The sequence below is a fragment of the Oncorhynchus mykiss genome, chromosome 10 (genome assembly GCF_057628025.1).
Source record: "Oncorhynchus mykiss isolate SJ-2025 chromosome 10, ASM5762802v1, whole genome shotgun sequence".
NCBI classification, from domain to species: Eukaryota; Metazoa; Chordata; class Actinopteri; order Salmoniformes; family Salmonidae; genus Oncorhynchus; species Oncorhynchus mykiss.
In genome coordinates this window covers 45,767,882-45,787,500 of record NC_143031.1, presented here as the reverse complement: position 1 = coordinate 45,787,500, position 19,619 = coordinate 45,767,882, and the positions used below count along the sequence as shown (strand labels likewise).

The following is a 19,619-nucleotide window of genomic DNA, read 5'->3' as shown; positions in this document are numbered from 1 at the left end:
CCATACATACCCTACACACACTACACCCTACACACCCTACACACACTACACCATACACACCCTACACCATACACACCCTACACACTCTACACCCTACACACACTGAACCATACACACCCTACACACACTACACCATACACACACTACACCATACACACCCTACACACACTACACCATACACACCCTACACCATGCACACCCTACACACACTACACCATACACACACTACACCATACACACCCTACACACCCTACACCATACACACCATACACCATGCACACCCTACACACCCTACACCATACACACCCTACACACACTACACCATACACACCCTACACACACTACATCATGAACAACCTACACACACTACACCATACACACCCTACACCATGCACACCCTACACACCCTACACCATACACACCCTACACACACTACACCATGAACAACCTACACACACTACACCATGCACACCCTACACACACTACACCATGAACAACCTACACACACTACACCATGCACACCCTACACACACTACACCATGCACACCCTACACACACTACACCATACACACCCTACACACACTACACCATACACACCCTACACACACTACACCATACACACCCTACACACACTACACCATACACACCCTACACACACTACACCATACACACTGTACACAAACTACACCATGCACACCTTACACACACTACACCATACACACCCTACACACACTACACCATACACACCCTACACACACTACACAATGCACACCCTACACACACTACACCATGCACACCCTACACACCCTACACACCCTACACCATACACACCCTACACACACTACACCATACACACCCTACACACACTACACCATGAACAACCTACACACACACTACACCATGCACACCCTACACACACTACACCATGCACAACCTACACACACTACACCATACACACCCTACAAACACTACACCATACACACCCTACACACACTACACCATACACACCCTACACACACTACACCATGAACAACCTACACACACACTACACCATGCACACCCTACACACACTACACCATGCACACCCTACACACACTACACCATACACACCCTACACACACTACACCATACACACCCTACACACACTACACCATACACACCCTACACACACTACACCATACACACTGTACACAAACTACACCATGCACACCTTACACACCCTACACACACTACACCATACACACCCTACACCATACACACCCTACACACACTACACCATACACACCCTACACACACTACACCCTACACACCCTACACACCCTACACCCTACACACAATACACCATACACACACCACACCCTAAACACACTACATCATACACACCCTACATACACTTCTACCCTACACACCTTACACCACACCATACACATACTACACCACACACACTACACACACTACACCATACACACCCTACACACACAACACCACACACACACACTACACACACTACACACACTACACACACACTACACACACTACACCACACACACACTACAAACACTACACCCTACACACACTACACACACTACACCACACACACACACTTCTACCCTACACACACCACACCCTACACACACTTCACCCTACACACCTTACACACAATACACCATACACACCCTACACACACTACACCACACACACCCTACACCGCACACACCCTACACACACTACACCACACACACCCTACACACACTACACCAAAAACACCCTACACACAATACACCATACACACACTACACAACACACACCCTACACATACTACACCCTACACACACTACACACCCTACACCCCCTACACCCCCTACACACCGTACACACACTACACCCTACACACCATACACACACTACACCCTACACACCATACACACACTACACACACTACACCACACACACTACAAACACTACACCCTACACACACTACACCACACACACACTACACACACTACACCACACACACCCTACACACAATACACCATACACACACTACACAACACACACCCTACACACACTACACCCTACACACACTATACACCCTACACACCCTACACCCCCTACACACCGTACACACTACACCATACACACCATACACACACTACACCCTACACACACTACACACACTACACCACACACACACTACACACACTACACCACACACACACACTTCTACCCTACACACACCACACCCTACACACACTTCACCCTACACCCTACACACCCTACACACACTACACCACACACACCGTACACACAATACACCATACACACCCTACACACACTACACCACACACACCCTACACCGCACACACCCTACACACACTACACCCTACACACACTACACCACACACACCCTACACACAATACACCATACACACACTACACTACACACACCCTACACACACACTACACACCCTACACACCATACACACACTACACCCTACACACCATACACACACTACACCCTACACACTCTACACACACTACACCCTACACCCTACACACCCTACACACCCTACACACCCTACACCCCCTACACACGAAAGTTTAAGTTGAATTTTACTATCACTGAAAATGCACCTTTCAAATGCACGCTTGATACTCATACCTGTATTATGAGTTCACATTATGAATTCACATACCATACTCTGAAAACTCACGAGCTACAAAGTTCCACCACACAATACACATTACAAATAGAGACTCACTCCACCAGAAACACACCTACTCTGGAATATAAACACACATGACTCAAACACACTCCGGGACACACTGTGAACACACACTGTAAACACACACATGACTCAAACACACTCCGGGACACACTGTGAACACACACTGTAAACACACACATGACTCAAACACACTCCGGGAAACACTGTGAACACACAATGTGAACACACACATGACTCAAACACAGATCTGGACACACTGTGAACACAGACCTGATTCAAACGCACACCTGGACACACTGTGAACACAGACCTGATTCAAACACAGACCGGGACACACTGTGAACACAGACCTGATTCAAACACACACCTGGACACACTGTGAACACAGACCTGATTCAAACACACACTGGGACACACTGTGAACACAGACCTGATTCAAACACACACCTGGACACACTGTGAACACAGACCTGATTCAAACACACACCTGGACACACCGTGAACACAGACCTGATTCAAACACACACCTGGACACACTGTGAACACAGACCTGATTCAAACACAGACCGGGACACACTGTGAACACAGACCTGATTCAAACACACACCGGGACACACTGTGAACACAGGGACTCAGGAGACACAGTCTTGTCCGGGAAGTTAAGGTGAGCAGAGTTTTGCGCAGCAGCACCAGCTGAATGAATAATGAAGTGGCTGGGTCTGTTTGATTGCGGGTGAGGGGTGACGGGGGCTCAGATATGACCGCTAAACTCCATCTTACAGACTCTCAGGAATAGACCGACATGCAGGCAGCAGCAGTCACACACACACACACACACACAGCACAGCTTCAGACTGTCAGTAAGAATATTCATGTTCTTTAAAATACCAAGAAGAGCTGGCAACACAGCGTCAAGTGTTACAGTAATACAAACATGGAGGCTAAAGCTGGCTGCAGCTGGTGGAGAGATGTTCACACTGGAGCTAAAGCATAGCAGCCAGCCGCAGACACATATGTAGTACATACAAGAACACCAGCAATGCCCGCATAGACCATATCTGCTGACTTTGAGTACATCTAGTCAAATGTATAATTCAGGAAACACTAATGAGGAAAGCCTAGAGAGGGGAGATGAGACAGGGGAACAGGGGAAAGAGGGGAGGTGGAGTGGAGAGAGGGGAGGTGAGCTAGGAGAGGGGAGGTGAGCTAGGAGAAGGGAGGTGAGCTAGGAGAGGGGAGAAGGGAGATAAGAAGAGGGGAGAGTGGGAAAAGAGGAAAGAGGCAAATCCAGGAGATTATAAGGGTGGAAGAGGCAGGAAGAATGAACACGGAGGAGAGAGGAAAGACTGAATAGAAAAAGAGGGGGTGTGAGAGGAGATGTGGAGGTTAGGGAATGTGACGAAGGAGGAGAGAGACAAAGGGAGTGTGACAAGAGAGCAGAGGAGGAAGAGAGAGCGACAGGAAAGGAGAATGGGAAAAGAACTCTGTGTCCTCTCAAAGAGGGTTGAGATTTTAAGACCTGACCAGCTGGTTCGTATAAACTCATATCACAGTGACCATGAGGGTGAACTTTTCAATCCCTGGCCAGCATTCTTCACATCTCAGAACCTTGCACAACAGCCCCCAGTTACAGTCATCATGTTATTTATCTTAGTTAATAGGATGTCTCACCTTGACATGAAAGTCCTGCATGTCCCCAAAAACATTGTATTTACATGGTAATTAAATGACTATGTACAGTATGGATAGATACGGTCAGTGGAGATTCTAGCATGCATATCTTGGTGGGCCCAAAAAATTATAATTGGATGCATGCCAGCAAAGCCACTACACATCACAACACTAAACAATACATGAACTGCACTATACCACTGCTACACCTGGCTGTCAGCGGAGTCTGGCAGCAAAACAGTTAATTCAGCCTCATTTACTGCCTAAAAAAAACATTGCTGATGGCTGACTTGCTTAAACAAATGTGGTTTCTACTGACAATTGAGATGTACAAATTATGGCATAAGGTGAAGACAAGCAGATAAGAGGCAATCCGTAATTTCGATCAAGACATTAATGAGCGAGCGACGACGGACGTTGTCAATATAACTATTTGTTCTGCACTTTTGAAATGTACAGCGACAGAATTCAGAACATAGGCCGTTCTTACAGTGTTCTCCCTGTACACCACGTCAGAACGGTATGATAACTAAAGGGGGCATATAAGCAGACAATGAAAGCTCTTACAATATTCCATGATTACATTTCTCAAAAACAGGTTATAGGCTATATGTGCACCACCAAGTCAGAACAGTAAGCAAAATTAAGAGCTGAAAATCAACCAAATTATTAGGCTGAGGCACATGGGCTACTAACATCTTACTACACAACATACACTTAGTATTACTTTCTTAGCTACAGTATACATATCTCCCTGGAATATTACATAATTTATGCAGCAGCATACAAGACATTTTTGGACTCACCCTGCTGTGCTCACTTGAACAGGAAAATGGCGCGGCGGTCCTTTGTGGGCAAATTTTGTCATCAAAGTCTGGAATTCTCTGGATTATGGTGCTTTCAAGACAACTGGGAACTAAAAAAAACAACAACCTTGAATCATGATGACGTCAGCAATCTTCAGGTTGTAGCTCTAGAAAGAGGCGAGTTCCCGATTTATAATTCCGAGTTGGATGAATGTTAAAAAAAAAAAATCCCAGGCATAGCTAATTTTTCCCGAGTTTCCAGATGTCTTGAACTCACTAAAGTCAGATTTTGCAGTTCCGAGTTAACAGTTGTTTTGAGCGTAGCACAAATCATGCTTCATTGACAATATGGCCAATGTTGAATGTTTATCATTTTAAACTAGGAAAAGAGGCCCTTGATCTTAGACTTGGGACCACACAGCCACAGCCACTGAATAGCAGGCTAATGATTGCTTTGCAGTGCTTGCAGTTAGCCACTGATTCCTTACAAAACACTCATTGTTGAATTTGTGATTTCCAACTTGTTGTGTAATGTTTATGTCCAATGGCCGATGAGCACCGATACGTTTTCTCCGTAATTTCTCTTCATATGAAAAGGATTAAGAAGGATTTGCCAGTAGATTCTACCCTTAGACGTAGTGTCCCCATGAGTGACAGAACACTGAGCCAATCACGGCGCAATGCTCCGTATTTTCTGCTGGCTTGCCCCACTACCACAGAAAGCACTGAGCTAGGCTGAAACACCTGCATTTTGGAGCTGCCTTACTCAAGAAAACAAAAAAGAGACCATGTTTGTATGCGGCTTTATTAACTCAATGATATATGTATGTTTATTTTTTTACATTGTTTGTAAAAAATTAACACCAAAATAACCATCCTCACCTGCCCTGAATGACAGGCAGACACTGTATATGGTCATAGAATAGTCTGTTATGTATTGACCTGTTTGTGGCTTGTGGCTTGTTCGCTTGTGGCTTGTGGCTTGTGGCTTGTGGCTTGTGGCTTGTGGCTTGTAGCTTGTGGCTTGTGGCTTGTGGCTTGCAAAATTTCTAACCTTGTCCACGTGCTCAATTGGCTGCTGGTGGATGAAATGACACAATCTCAGATTTTTGCAAAGCTGTAAACTGTGATAATAAAAAGTCATTGTTTTAGAGTGAGGGGAGGTTTTCATCACAATCAATTTGCGTTTGTTTGCAAACCTAATGCATGTCAAAAAAAAAAAAACTTCACGATGCAATCGCAAAAAACCTGAATATGCAATCACAGCTGCTTTGTAGAAGCTGTACCTTCATAGCAATTATACTCTACCTGCCTACCATAATTAATACCTATTACTGTAAATACATGTTTTGTCATCGATGTAAAGTGGGATTGAAAAAGGCTTACAGAATTGATTTTGACCTCCACCTCCACCTTGCTCACTTCCCCTGTGTCTTTCACCGACTGTACACAGTGAACACAGAGAGCCATCCACAGGGTTAAGGGTCAGGGGTTAGGGGTCAGTCACTCTGTGAGAATGTAGGAAGTGACCTACTGTAACTCAGACCTAGCAGCTGACTGACACGTCCTTTACTTCTAGCTGACTTGTGTTCTTTAGAGTTAAGGGGTAAAGGTTAATAACAGTCTCATTCAAAACCCTTGATACAGTGGGGCTGTGGCCTGTGACGCTCAATGCCAATCATCTGTTATTATCCATTTAACTAAGAGGGTCCTTACATCATGCTCATAGACAATCTGCTGTTGCAGTAAATGCTAGCTCACATCGCTAGGTCCAAAGTCTCCCACACATGTAAAGCCCCTGAGTGCTGCAGGAAACCAATTACCCCTCACATGACCTCCTGAGCGTGGGCGTCACAGGTCAAATCACACAGCTGACCTGCTACCTGACGGCTACACGAGCTGTCACACTCCTCACCTGCACTAGCGCCAGCCACCATTACTGCTTTATCACACCCCATTAAAGAGACTTGCTTCCCCATGCACTAATTTAGCTTCCCTTTTCAAATTGACCACCATCTTCCTCAGAATGTTTGGCAAAAGTGGGCCTTCCTCCCTCTGCCAGCTCCGAGCTTTTTCTCGCTCTGCGAGAGAAGAGATGTGTGATCCTGGAACAAGGTTGTCAGATATCCATGGATACCGACCGTGCTCTTTCATAGTCGATTCTTCGATCAGTGTTCATGGCCTGTCTAAAGAAACTCCCGAGGTCCGTTAGCCGGCATAATTATATTCAAACAGGGATTGATGTTTCAGCCTTCATTTTAGTCTGTCAATGAAATCTGTAATAGTATGGGGGAGTAAATGGAACGAGTGATAGTGAGCAAAGAGGACAGGGGAAACATCATGGGTGAAACAGCAGAAAGAGGAGGATGAAAGAGTATGACTGTGCCTATGGAAGCAGGCATGGACCTCCTCTCTCTCTACTGGTCCAGAGAGATAGCGAGAGAGATACTGGTCCATTGCACCAAACACTGAGCTAGAACACAGCTTGATGGGCAGAAGACACAGCCATTTTGGATTTGAGTTGAATCAATGCTTTTCCTTGAAGTCAGGTACAAAACACGAAAGGCTATCAAAGGACAAAACTATTACATAACAATATAGCTATGGTATGTTGTTATCCTACACAGGGAGAGATAGAGGGAGAGTGAGGAGTTCGATTTTACCTTAGGTGTTCCTGTATTATAAATAAAATTAAGGCCTGATGGAGTCTCTCTCTCTCTCTCTCTCTCTCTCTCTCTCTCTCCCTCCCTCCCTCCCTCCCTCCCTCCTTCCCTCCCGCCCTCCCTCTCTCCCTCTGCTCTTTAATTGAGCTAGTTAAGCTTGTCGTTGCCCTGCAGTTTAAATACATCTCAGCCTGCATTAATACACGTTAAAGCTCGCCAGGGAGCCAAGAGAAGCCTGTTAGCCATATAGTCATATTTACAGCACACCATTAATTGTCTCTGCTCAGTGGTACAGAATCAAATGTGCAATACACTGAGATGCATGCTTTGCCAACCGTTAAAACCACACACACTTTTGTTTTACTGTCCACGTGGGGACCAAAAAAATGGATTCCCAGTCAAAATCCTATTTTCCCTAACCCCCACATTCATCTTCCCTATCACTGCGATCTCTGTCAGCTGGCCATAAGGAGCTCTGTTGTCAAGGGAACTATCTTACATCAAATACACTTGAACTGATTGATAAGCAAATGAATCTGAATCTCCATGGCTAAGTAAGCAATGATTTACCTAATTTGAAAAAAACTAATCTTTCTTCCCCCCTCTATAAAAAACTCTGGGCTTGTGGTGAAAGTTCCCACACACTGAACAAATACTGGACCACATTTCCCATCAGAAATGACAAGAGTCTGTCCAAGATGCCTCGTTTTCATCTGTCCCACACTCCTCCTACTGGCATGGTTCCCACACACTCCCACAGCCAGCATCCCACAGCCAGCACCCCACAGCCAGCATCCCATAGCCATTATGCAGGAGCAGCCGCCATGTTGTTTGTGTGTTTGTGAATGTGTGTGAGAGTGATTGAATGTGTGTGTGTGTGTGTGTGTGTGTGTGTGTGTGTGTGTGTGTGTGTGTGTGTGTGTGTGTGTGTGTGTGTGTGTGTGTGTGTGTGTGTGTGTGTGTGTGTGTGTGTGTGTGTGTGTGTGTGACTGTGTGCAGGGGAGTAGGAGCAACATTAGAGGGTAGCACTTTTTTGTCGTGGAAAAACAGATTGTAAATGCTCATTTCTAGTAACTTTGAGAAAAGGAAACAGACACATCTTAACTTATAAATGGGAGAATTTACAATGCTAAGGGGGGTCTTATAGAGAGGCACTTCCTCTGGTACAGTCCAATCAGTCTTAAGGCCATGGCCATTGATACTGTACTGAATTCCAGTGTGACTGTTAATGTGGATATATTCAATGAAACAACCATTTTGTACTCATTCTCTGCTACCGTACGATAAATTTCCTAGTATTTCTCTCACTTCCCCTGTCAGGTTGCTACTATTGCTGCTCTACATACTGTATGGTTGGAAACTTAGCGTAATGTTTTCAACGTATAATACAGTTATTATACTGTAATAATAACCAGCAACATAAACAGTTAAAAATGTTTTTTTTTTTTTTTTAAGTAGGCAGGGATGAAAGGTCAAACTGAAATGAATCAACCTACACAATATTATCCAAAATAAAATATCATCATGGCTGCCTCTCGCCTGCATGAAGTTAACACATGAAATCCACCCTCTAGATCAGGGATGGGCAACTTTGACCTGGGGTGGGGGGCACCAAAAACACTGAACTCATCATGAGGGGCGGAGTTGCTCGCGGGTCTGCGTACCTACATCCACAGTCACTAAGTTTCATGCAATTCTACTCAATTTGCCAGGGGGCAGAGAGGAAAATGTACTGTTTCATCGCTAAGTTCCTGCAATTCTACACATCTAGCCATCGGGTGGAGAGAAATGTTTTGCAATTTTTAATATGATATCTGAGTGAGACTGACTAACAAAATCAATGGGGCCATGATAACAAGTTTAGATAGCTGGTCTCTAAACTAGACGTCTAAAAAATGTTAGCTGGCATGGACTAATTGACTAACTGTAAGTGACTGACATAGAATGGTAGAGTACACAAGGTGCAATTTCGAAATCTGATTGTGCATCAGCAGTATTTCTCAACAGTAAGTTGAACTCATTTTTAACTGAGTTCCAATTTTGGAAATTGATCCAAGGGATTTCAAAAGAGCGCCAGTTGCCCATCCCCGCTCTCGTTTAAAGGTCCAATGGAGCTGTTTTTGTTTCGATATCAAAATAACTAAGTACCTTACTGTGATTGTTTTCAATTAAAATGGTCAAAAATAAACATAGCAAATTTCTCAACCAAGAATTTTGCCCGGACTGTCTGGGAATGGTCTGTGGTGAGTGGTGAGGAGAAAACTGAAAACGGGCAGTTATTGGCAAAGAGATTAGGAACTCTCTTTCTTATTGGTCTATTAACTCATTTGTCCCCTGGTGATGTCACCAGGCAGGCCGAAATTCAACCCACCAAACAGGCGGAAATTTCAGGCAGACTGAATTATCATCAGGGAATTATCATACTTTTCACAGTATTATTCCTACCTCATAAATATATACAGTTGAAGTCGGAAGAATACAACCTTGCCAAATACATTTAAACTCAGTTTTTCACAATTCCTGACATTTAGTCCTAGTAAGAATTCCCTGTTTTAGGTCAGTTAGGTTCTCCACGTTATTTTAAGAATTCGAAATGTCAGAATAATAGTAGAGAGAATGATTTACTTCAGCTTTTATTTCATCACATTCCCAGTGGGTCAGAAGTTTACATACACTCAATTAGTATTTGTTAGCATTGCCTTTACATTGTTGAACTTGGGTCAAACGTTTCGGGTAGCCTTCCACAAGCTTCCCACAATAAGTTGGCTGAATTTTGGCCCATTCCTCCTGACAGAGCTGGTGTAACTGAGTTAGGTTTGTAGGCATCCTTGCTCGCACATGCTTTTCAAGGTCTGCCTACAAATTTTCTATAGGATTGAGGTCAGGGCTTTGTGATGGCCACTTCAATATCTTGACATTGTTGTGCTTAAGCCATTTTGCCACAACTTTGGAAGTATTCTTGGGGTCATTGTCCATTTGGAAGACCCATTTGCGAGCAAGCTTTAACTTCCTGATGTCTGAGATCTTGAGATGTTGCTTCAATATATCCATATAATTTTCCTACCTCATGATGCCATCTATTTTGTGAAGTGCACCAGTCCCTCCAGCAGCAAAGCAAACCCCCGTGCTTTTACGGTTGGGATGGTGTCCTTCGGCTTGCAAGCCTCCCACTTTCTCCTCCAAACATAACGATGGCCATTATGGCCAAACAGTTCTATTTTTGTTTCATCAGACCAGAGGATATTTCTCCAAAAAGTACGATCTTTGTCCCCATGTGCAGTTGCAAACCATACTCTGGAGCAGTGGCTTCTTCCTTGATGAGCGGCCTTTCAGGTTATGTCGATATAGGACTCGTTTTACTGTGGATATTGATACTAATGTACCTGTATCCTCCAGCATCTTCACAAGGTCCTTTGCTGTTGTTCTGGGATTGATTTGCACTTTTCACACCAAAGTACGTTAATCTCTAGGAGACAGAACGCGTCTCCTTTCTGAGCGGTATGACGGCTGCGTGGTCCCATGGTGTTTATACTTGCGTACTATTGTTTGTACAGCTGAACGTGGTACCTTCAGGCATTTGGAAATTGCTTGAAGGTAGGTCTACAATTTTCTTGGCTGTCTTGGCTGATTTCTTTTGATTTTCCCATGATGTCAAGCAAAGAGGCACTGAGTTTCAAGGTAGGCCTTGAAATACATCCATAGGTACACCTCCAATTGACTCAAATTATGTCAATTAGCCTATCAGAAGCTTCTAAAGCCATGACATAATTTTCTGGAATTTTCCAAGTTGTTTCAAGGCACAGTCAACTTTGTGTATGTAAACTTCTGACCCACTGGAATTGTGATACAGTGATTTATAAGTGAAATAATCTGTCTGTAAACAATTGTTGGAAAAATTACTTGTGTCATACACAAAGTAGATGTCCTAACCGACTTGCCAAAACTATAGTTTGTTAACAAGAATTTTGTGGGGTGGTTGAAAAATGGGTTTTAATGACTCCAACCTAAGTGTATATAAACTTCTGACTTCTACTGTATAAAACACAGGAAAATCCAATTTTTGACTGTACTGGGCCTTTAAGATGCTATCATTTAATCAGAGATCATATTTGATCATTCAGATTGATTCACATTATGGCAGCTCATCAGTCTATGAACTCTATGGGCTTGGAGAGACACTTCTCACTATCTTACCTGTTTGTTTGTTGCCTCTCTCTCTCTCTTTCTCTCCCTCTCCGGTTGTTTGTCTGTTCATGGCTGTCACTCTCCTGCCATGATCATGACAGCACCAAAGTCTTAACACATGGAAGACACCTTCATGACCCATAATCCCTGTGATGAAGTTATAGACTAAGTCTAAGTTTAAAGCACTCTAATTTGCCAGCTAGTTTGCGAGGGGTGGTGTGCAGGCAGTTGCCAAGAACCTTACTTACTTAGAACCTTGCACTATCTTCTCGACAGGTGGAACATCCATTCCTAACTCGCTGACCCTGTGATGAAGACTAAGACAGTGATTGTGCAAGCAATTCTGCAGCTAGCAAGTATTCTTGAGTTCAAAACATTCACTATCAGTGTTTTCACACCAGAACTACCCAGCGATAGCTGGTTAGATAAAACCTCACAGCTAAAAATGACTAAACTGTAAATGTAAAGCTAACTAGTTAACTAGCACCCTGCATCCCACTGCTGGCTTGCCTCTGAAGCTAAGCAGGGTCGGTCCCTGGGTGGGAGACAAGATGCTGCTGGAAGTGGTGTTGGAGGGCCAGGAAAGGGCATTTAAAAAAAAAAAAAAAAGAAGCCCCAGGGCAGTGATTGGGGTCATTGCCCTGTGTAGGGTGCTGTCTTTCAGATGGGATGTAAAACAGGTGTCCTGACTCCCTGTGGTCACTAAAGATCACATGGCACTTATCGTAAGAGTAGGGGTGTTAAACCTGGTGTCCTGGCTAAATTCCCAATCTGGCCCTCATACCATCGTGGCCACCTAATTATCCCCAGCTTCCAATTGGCACATTCCTCTCCTCTCCCCTGTAACTATTCCCCAGGTCGTTGCTGTATATGACAATTGTTTCTCAGTCAACTTACCTGGTAAAATAAGGGTTACATATAAATAAAATAGCCAGGAGAAAAAGCTTATAGTAGCTCAAGTTTCATTCTAACTTATCACAGTTGATCTACATAAACTTACTTTGTCGTTGCCAACAACAGTCACCCGGTGCAGTGAGTCATGATGGTGGTGCTATACAGTGCTTTTTCTTTCACTCACACAGAGGAGGTTGGTGGCACCTTAATTGGGGAGGACGGGCTCGTGGTTTTGACTGGAGTTGAATGAGTGGAACGGTATCAAGTACATCAAACACATGGTTTGCAGGTGTATGATGCCATTCCAATTGCTCCTTTCCGGCCATTACTGTAAGCCGTCCTCCTCTCAGCAGCCTCCTGTGTCACGCACTGCCACACTGCTTGTAACAAACCGAGAGTGAGAATGAAGCAGTCAGTGGGGGCGGGGCAAGTGACTCACGTTCCAGCAGGCCTTTTCAAATAGCAGTCCCTCAACAAAATGTGGTGACTCATTTTTCTAAATAAAAGCTTTGCTGAATTATTACAATAGTTTCTTATATGGGGGGGGGGGGGGGGGGGGGGGCATTTTACTACGCTCCTACGCCCTGGACACTGTGAGTGTGCGTGAAAACAGACACCAGAATTCCTGAAGAGAGTAGGGAGAGAGCCTGGGACTGGAAGCAGGCTGAATGGTTGAGGAACAGACATCAGCCCGTGAGAGACGGCTTGGACGGCATTACATAAACGGTCTCTCTATGGGAGCCAGTTTCACGACAGGGTCTGCCCCAGCCTATCGACCCCAGCCTGTCACTTGTCTTGTGCGTGTGATATAACACACGCTGTGAGTGTGTGTGTGTGTGTTTGTGTGTGTGCAGACTAAAGATGTGTGAGCTAGCTCCATGGCAGTGGTTAATGGTGAGAGTGGGTCTAAATGAGGTTGAGGCATGCTGGGAGCCCAGCCCGGACCCATCTCCTACCATGCCCTTTCCAACTACCACAACAACCACAGGTCTATTCACTAACTCACTCCTACAGTAATCAGCCACGCAGGTTAACCAGATCATGGCTAGCTAGCACACGCGAACAGAGAGGGAGATAGAAAAAAGAGTGGGAGAAACAGAGAATTTATAGAGAAAGACAGGGACATTGCCTTCTAACACACGCCTCTCGGGCAGTGCACTCTCAAATCAAATACATAAGGGGCCAAAAAGACCACAAAAAGAGAATGGGATTGTGCTAACAGGAGAGAAACAAAGATCAAATATCCTATCTTTGCAAAGACATGCTGTCCTGTTACGTTGACCGTTTTACCCCAGACACAGACACAGGATGAGACAAAGCAAATAGCACGAGGAGGTGATTAAACCCCCCCCCCCTCTCTCTCTCCCCCCTCTCACACACATGTTCACCTCTCTCTCTCACTCACTCTAAGTGAAAGAAACGACAGGCCAGCTTACCTTTGTAGTCACAATGCAGAGGCAGTCCATGGTAGTGAGAACAAACAGGTGGGGTGTATCTCAACCCCCCACACCCCCACCCCCCCACAACAGAGGGCTGAGACCCCACACCCCTCGCCCCAGCCTGCCCCACTCCTGCTCTCTCTCGTCCTGCCTTTCCCCCCCTTTTCTTTTCTTCCGTGGATCTCTTTTCTGACTAACTGAACCAGCAAGGGAAAGACAGGATGGAGGGAGGGGGAAACGTAAAGAGGGAGGGGGAGGGACAGAGGGAAAGAGAGAGAAAAAGAAAGAGAGCGAGAGAGAGAGAGAGAGAGAGCGCGAGAGAGGGTGGGCTCAGAATCTGTATGAGAGAGAGGGAGAGGGGGAACGCGTCTATATTTTTAAGCAAGAGGCAAAGAGGAGAGGAGGGAGAGAGGAAGGAAAGAGGAGAAGAAGGGATGAATATGAAAGGAGATGGACAGAGGGGGAAGGAGGTAGAAAGGAGAGGCGATATGGGAAAAAGGGGAGATTCGCTCTGCGAGAGAAAGAGAGAGAGAGAAATAGAGATTAGACAGTGAAACAGCAGAGGATGGAGAGGGAGAGCCGAGGGAGGGGACAGTGAAGGAGAGAGAGTGAGTGTGTGGTGTGTGAAGACAGAAGGAATTAGACCGAAATAAAATGTGTAGTGGGGGAGAGAGTGCGAATTACATATGCATCACAGAAAACGGAAACACATACGACAATCAGACTGACACAAACAACCCAACCCCAAAAACAAGATCACACATTCTGAAGGAAGAGAGAAGGAGAAAATGTTTTCTGGTTGTTGTGGTGCTCTGCAGCTGTTGCCTTAGCAATGGTGCAGTTGTTGCCGTGGCAATAGGAAGGGTTGTTGTTGTCAGGTGGCCATTGCTGGGGTGCTGAGGTCTATGTGAATGGTTGTATCTATGTGTGTGTGCGTGCGTGTGCATGCGTGCGTGTGGGTGTGCATATGACACACGAGAGACAGTGAGAGGAGGAGCGGGATGAGGATTTTAAATAAGAAATAATCATACACGGAGGTTTCTTTTGGTATAAAGCCATATCCATTCTCATATTTCACTCTCTGTGGCTATATGTTTCGACAGTTAACTGGTGGTGTGCAAAATGTGGTGTATTTTCTGTGACTGATTGATTCCAATGCAGTGAATTGGGCCTGGAACCCTTGTTAATGCATTGCAGTAAAATGAATACTATCATTTGTGCATCTTAGGGGAACACTTTGCCTTTAAGAGCATGGACTGCACCACTACAGTCTGGTTTACGGGGGGATGTGTGCATCCTTGTCTTTGCATCATCAGCTCGGTAATTGTACAAAAGCAGCATAACCCCCCCTCCCCCTGCCAGCTCCCCACAAAGTAGGACCAATGGTGCAGTAATAAAGCAATTCTAAATGATGAACACACACTTATTCCCTGGGGTGGAGAGAGGCATAGATCCAATCTACAACAAATACAACACACACCCACACCCATAGCTATGCATGTACATGCAGGCATACGCGTATTTATACACACACACACACACACAGACATGAATACGTTAAAAAGCACCAAGCAGCATACCGGAACAGTGTGCATAGGAAGGCTCAAATCCCTGTGTCATACAAAATCCCCCATCCGGGCAACCATCCACCTACAGAACCTGAACCAAGCTACCGGTACTGTTCTGGACTCATGGCTCCCTTGAGGGAGAGGCAAAGAGTTTCAGAGGGTTCCAGAGAGTTTCAGAGGGTTCCAGAGGGTTCCCAGAGCCCACGGAAGAGACTCAGTAGAACAGCATGGACAACAACTGATCTGGAACTTCAACCTGTGTTAATTAACAGCAGTATTCCAGCCAGGAGGTGACCTGAAAAAGCTGACCTGTTTACCACATTGCATAACCCCACCCTATTGTGGCACTGAGGGTTTACAGACCGACACACACACACACACACACACACAACACACCACTACTGGCTTAACACAACTTTGTGAACGTTCATGTTCGAAACTACAGAACTTATGCCTCCTCAACAAACCACACATAACATCATTATTGCGACAAGACTTTACAAAGCACGACCGAGAGAAAGTACAGTGTGCAGAACTAGTGTGTGTGAATAATGACAAGATGTTCTATCCTCCTCGCACAGAAAACAGATACAAACACAAGCTTGGATGCCATTTATCTCTCTCCCTGCCTCCCTCTCTCTCTCGCACACATTTGTGGACGTAGTTAGTCCAACTACCAAATTACTAGTCTCTACCTACTCATCTCCTGCTCTTTTTAACAACACGCAGAGGGAGACACACACCAACAATCAACAGAGACAGAAGATTTACTCTAAAGGGAATAGCAGACGGAAACACGGGAGAACAAAGGAGACACACTGACAGACATGCATTGCGGTAGCAAAACCACTTCCCAATGCTGTGTACAGAACCGAACACCGGAGAAAAACACTCACCAAGAAGTATGCAGTCTTCATCCTCCTATCCCTCCTTCCTTAAAACAAGAGTGCTCTGCTGGCCCTACAGCTGCCTCAGTCTGACTCAAAGTAGGCCAAGGACAGGCTCTGGTCAGCTGAATGGCACCCAGGAGGAACATGTGGACCACGAGGATGCTGCAGGGGGATCACATTTATTTCAGATAGTTGGTCAATCTCACAGCTGTGACTTGGACTAGGTTACAAAAAGACATCACAACCAGGGATGTCAGGACTTTTCTTCTTCACATGCAACACTTCATATTGGCAAAACTTTGCAGAAGTGCAAATACTCCAACTTCAACTGTGGAATTCTAAATAAGGTCATTTGTAATGACAGTATTAGATTCGGCTACTTGTTGTTTTTGAGGTTTTGATGATCTGACCATGTCTCACTACTTAACCCCGTTTCTTGTCTTCTGGTTTGGGTTGGAGCCTGAGAAGAAAATTGCAGAACATTTCAGTAATCACATTTCATGGAATATTATGCCACCCGGTGGTACTATAATGAACTACAACAAAGTGACAACATACAGGGGAAGAGAAAAACTCTTGCATTTAGTTTAATTTCCCAGATAGCCTGCTGCATGGGGAATGGCGCGCTCTAATGTCTCTTTCTACCCCCTCTCCTGCACATTGGTCCTTCTGTGCCTCCTGCGGAACAGGCGGGAAGTGTGTCTAATAATATTAGTCGTCTCTGGGGCACTTAGATTGTCTTTACAATGTCAGACATTGTTTGACTTGATACAGTTAACTCGGACTGAACAACTGCATTTGGAAAGCTCCAACCACTGACTTTTTTGGCAAGAACTTCACTCACTGCTTGCATTACTGATGTTTGAAACTCCTGGCAGGGGAGTTTTTGGATGCTCTTAGATGTTAGCGTGCAGGAGGACCCAGCTTCACTAATATTTTGGATGCTCTTAGATGTTAGCGTGCAGGAGGACCCAGCTTCACTAATATTTTGGATGCTCTTAGATGTTAGCGTGCAGGAGGACCCAGCTTCACTAATATTTTGGATGCTCTTAGATGTTAGCGTGCAGGAGGACCCAGCTTCACTAATATTTTGGATGCTCTTAGATGTTAGCGTGCAGGAGGACCCAGCTTCACTAATATTTTGGATGCTCTTAGGTGTTAGCGTGCAGGAGGAACCAGCTTCACTAATATTTTGGATGCTCTTAGATGTTAGCGTGCAGGAGGAACCAGCTTCACTAATATTTTGGATGCTCTTAGGTGTTAGCATGCAGGAGGAACCAGCTTCACTAACATTTTGGATGCTTTGGTATTTCCTTATCAGGGCATCAAGGTCGCCCAGTGTCGAAACAGTGTCGCCCTGTCACCCTTTTTAATGACTGTAAATCAGTCAACAAACCCTTACTAAAACCAGAAACCCCATGGGAGTTGTCAGGGCTGACAGTGCCACCCATAAAAACTTGAAACTCCTAATTCAGAAGACTTTGCAGCCCACCTTTCCACAAATATGTCTGTTTTTTTCCTAGAAAATTTTAATTGTCCTATTTTCGGCAAAGTAGGAGGGCACCATGACATCACCAGACACATACTGTACTGTGCCACATAAAGCCTCTTTTTACATACAATCTCTGCTTTCACCAGGACTTAAAACCGGGGCTTCCTAAAATGTTTGCCCCAACCAGTCTTAGACCCCAGGTACAGGTATATCTGCAAAGCAGATGCACTCCTCCATATGATTCATAGGTTCCCTATTGTTTTATCCAAGTAGGAGAGGTGACTGGGTTCAAGCTCAAATACACTGAAGCAGTCCATGTTATTACAGTTTAGGCTGACATTATTTTCTTACATCTGGAAATATCATTTTAAGGGATCAAAATCTATTTTTATAGCTTTGTTGCTAGTGTTGTTATCAACTGTGACACAACTCCCGGCATTGACAACTTAGATGGAAAGATACTGAAGATGGTAGCTGACTATGGCCACTCCTTTCTGTCATGTCTTTAATCTGAGTTTAGAGGAAAGTGTTTGTCCTCAGGGCTGAAGGGAAGCCAAAGTCATTGCACAACCTAAGACTGGTAAAGCGGACTGTTCTAACAGCAGACCTATCAGCTTGCTGGTCAAACACAAAAAAAATGCCGTTTGACCAAATACAAAGCTATTTCATCTGTAAACAAAAGGACAACAGACTTTCAGCATGCTTATGAAGAAGGGCACTCAACATGTACTTCACGGACACAAATTACTGATGATTGGTTAAAATTTATAAGAAGAAGATTGTGGGTGATGTACTGTTAGATTTCAGTGCAGCCTTTGATATTATTGACCATAACCTGTTGTTGAGAAAACATATTGTGTTAAACCGTGGGGTGTTGGGTTGAGTGTGCAGAGATGGACACAGAGACAGGGTGGTTCTAGTCAGAAAACACAACTTTACTAGGCAACAAAAATAAACACAACACCAAAATAACTCAGGGTTGGCTCTGTCCTTCTTCACCTGTTCGGCTCCATGCCTCCGGGAGCTTCGTTCCCCTCTGGAGGCTCACTCCTTGCCTCTGGTGCCATGGTACTCCCTTTATGTGGCCTGCACGGCTGGTAGGCACTCTCCCCTAATTACCTTTACTTGGGGCCATCAGCGTCAGGGTGCCAAGCCTGTGTACTCCCAGCAGAGGGACTCAACGTTGTTTGTGTCCTTACCTCTTGCCATCCACACAAGTGGGGCATGGTCAGTGATCAGGATGATCTTTCTCCCTAGGAGGTACTACTTGACGGTGTCCAGC

The 19,619-nt window shown here is 44.9% G+C and overlaps 1 protein-coding gene across 4 annotated transcripts in view; it reads right to left on the bottom strand.

Annotated features, from left to right (window-relative positions):
* The window catches only part of LOC110534036 (disks large homolog 4), a 94,822-nt gene extending 79,747 nt beyond the window's left edge, over positions 1-15,075 (bottom strand). For 2 of the 4 annotated variants that reach the window (XM_036990435.2, XM_090186815.1), the window contains exon 1: positions 14,385-15,012. In XM_036990435.2, coding sequence (XP_036846330.1) covers positions 14,385-14,414 — 30 coding nt within the window. In that variant the 5' untranslated portion in view covers positions 14,415-15,012. Of the gene's footprint in view, positions 1-14,384 lie in introns of all 4 variants that reach the window. The other 2 variants (XM_090186814.1, XM_090186812.1) reach the window with 2 other exon arrangements.
* Positions 15,076-19,619: the final 4,544 nt, after the last annotated feature.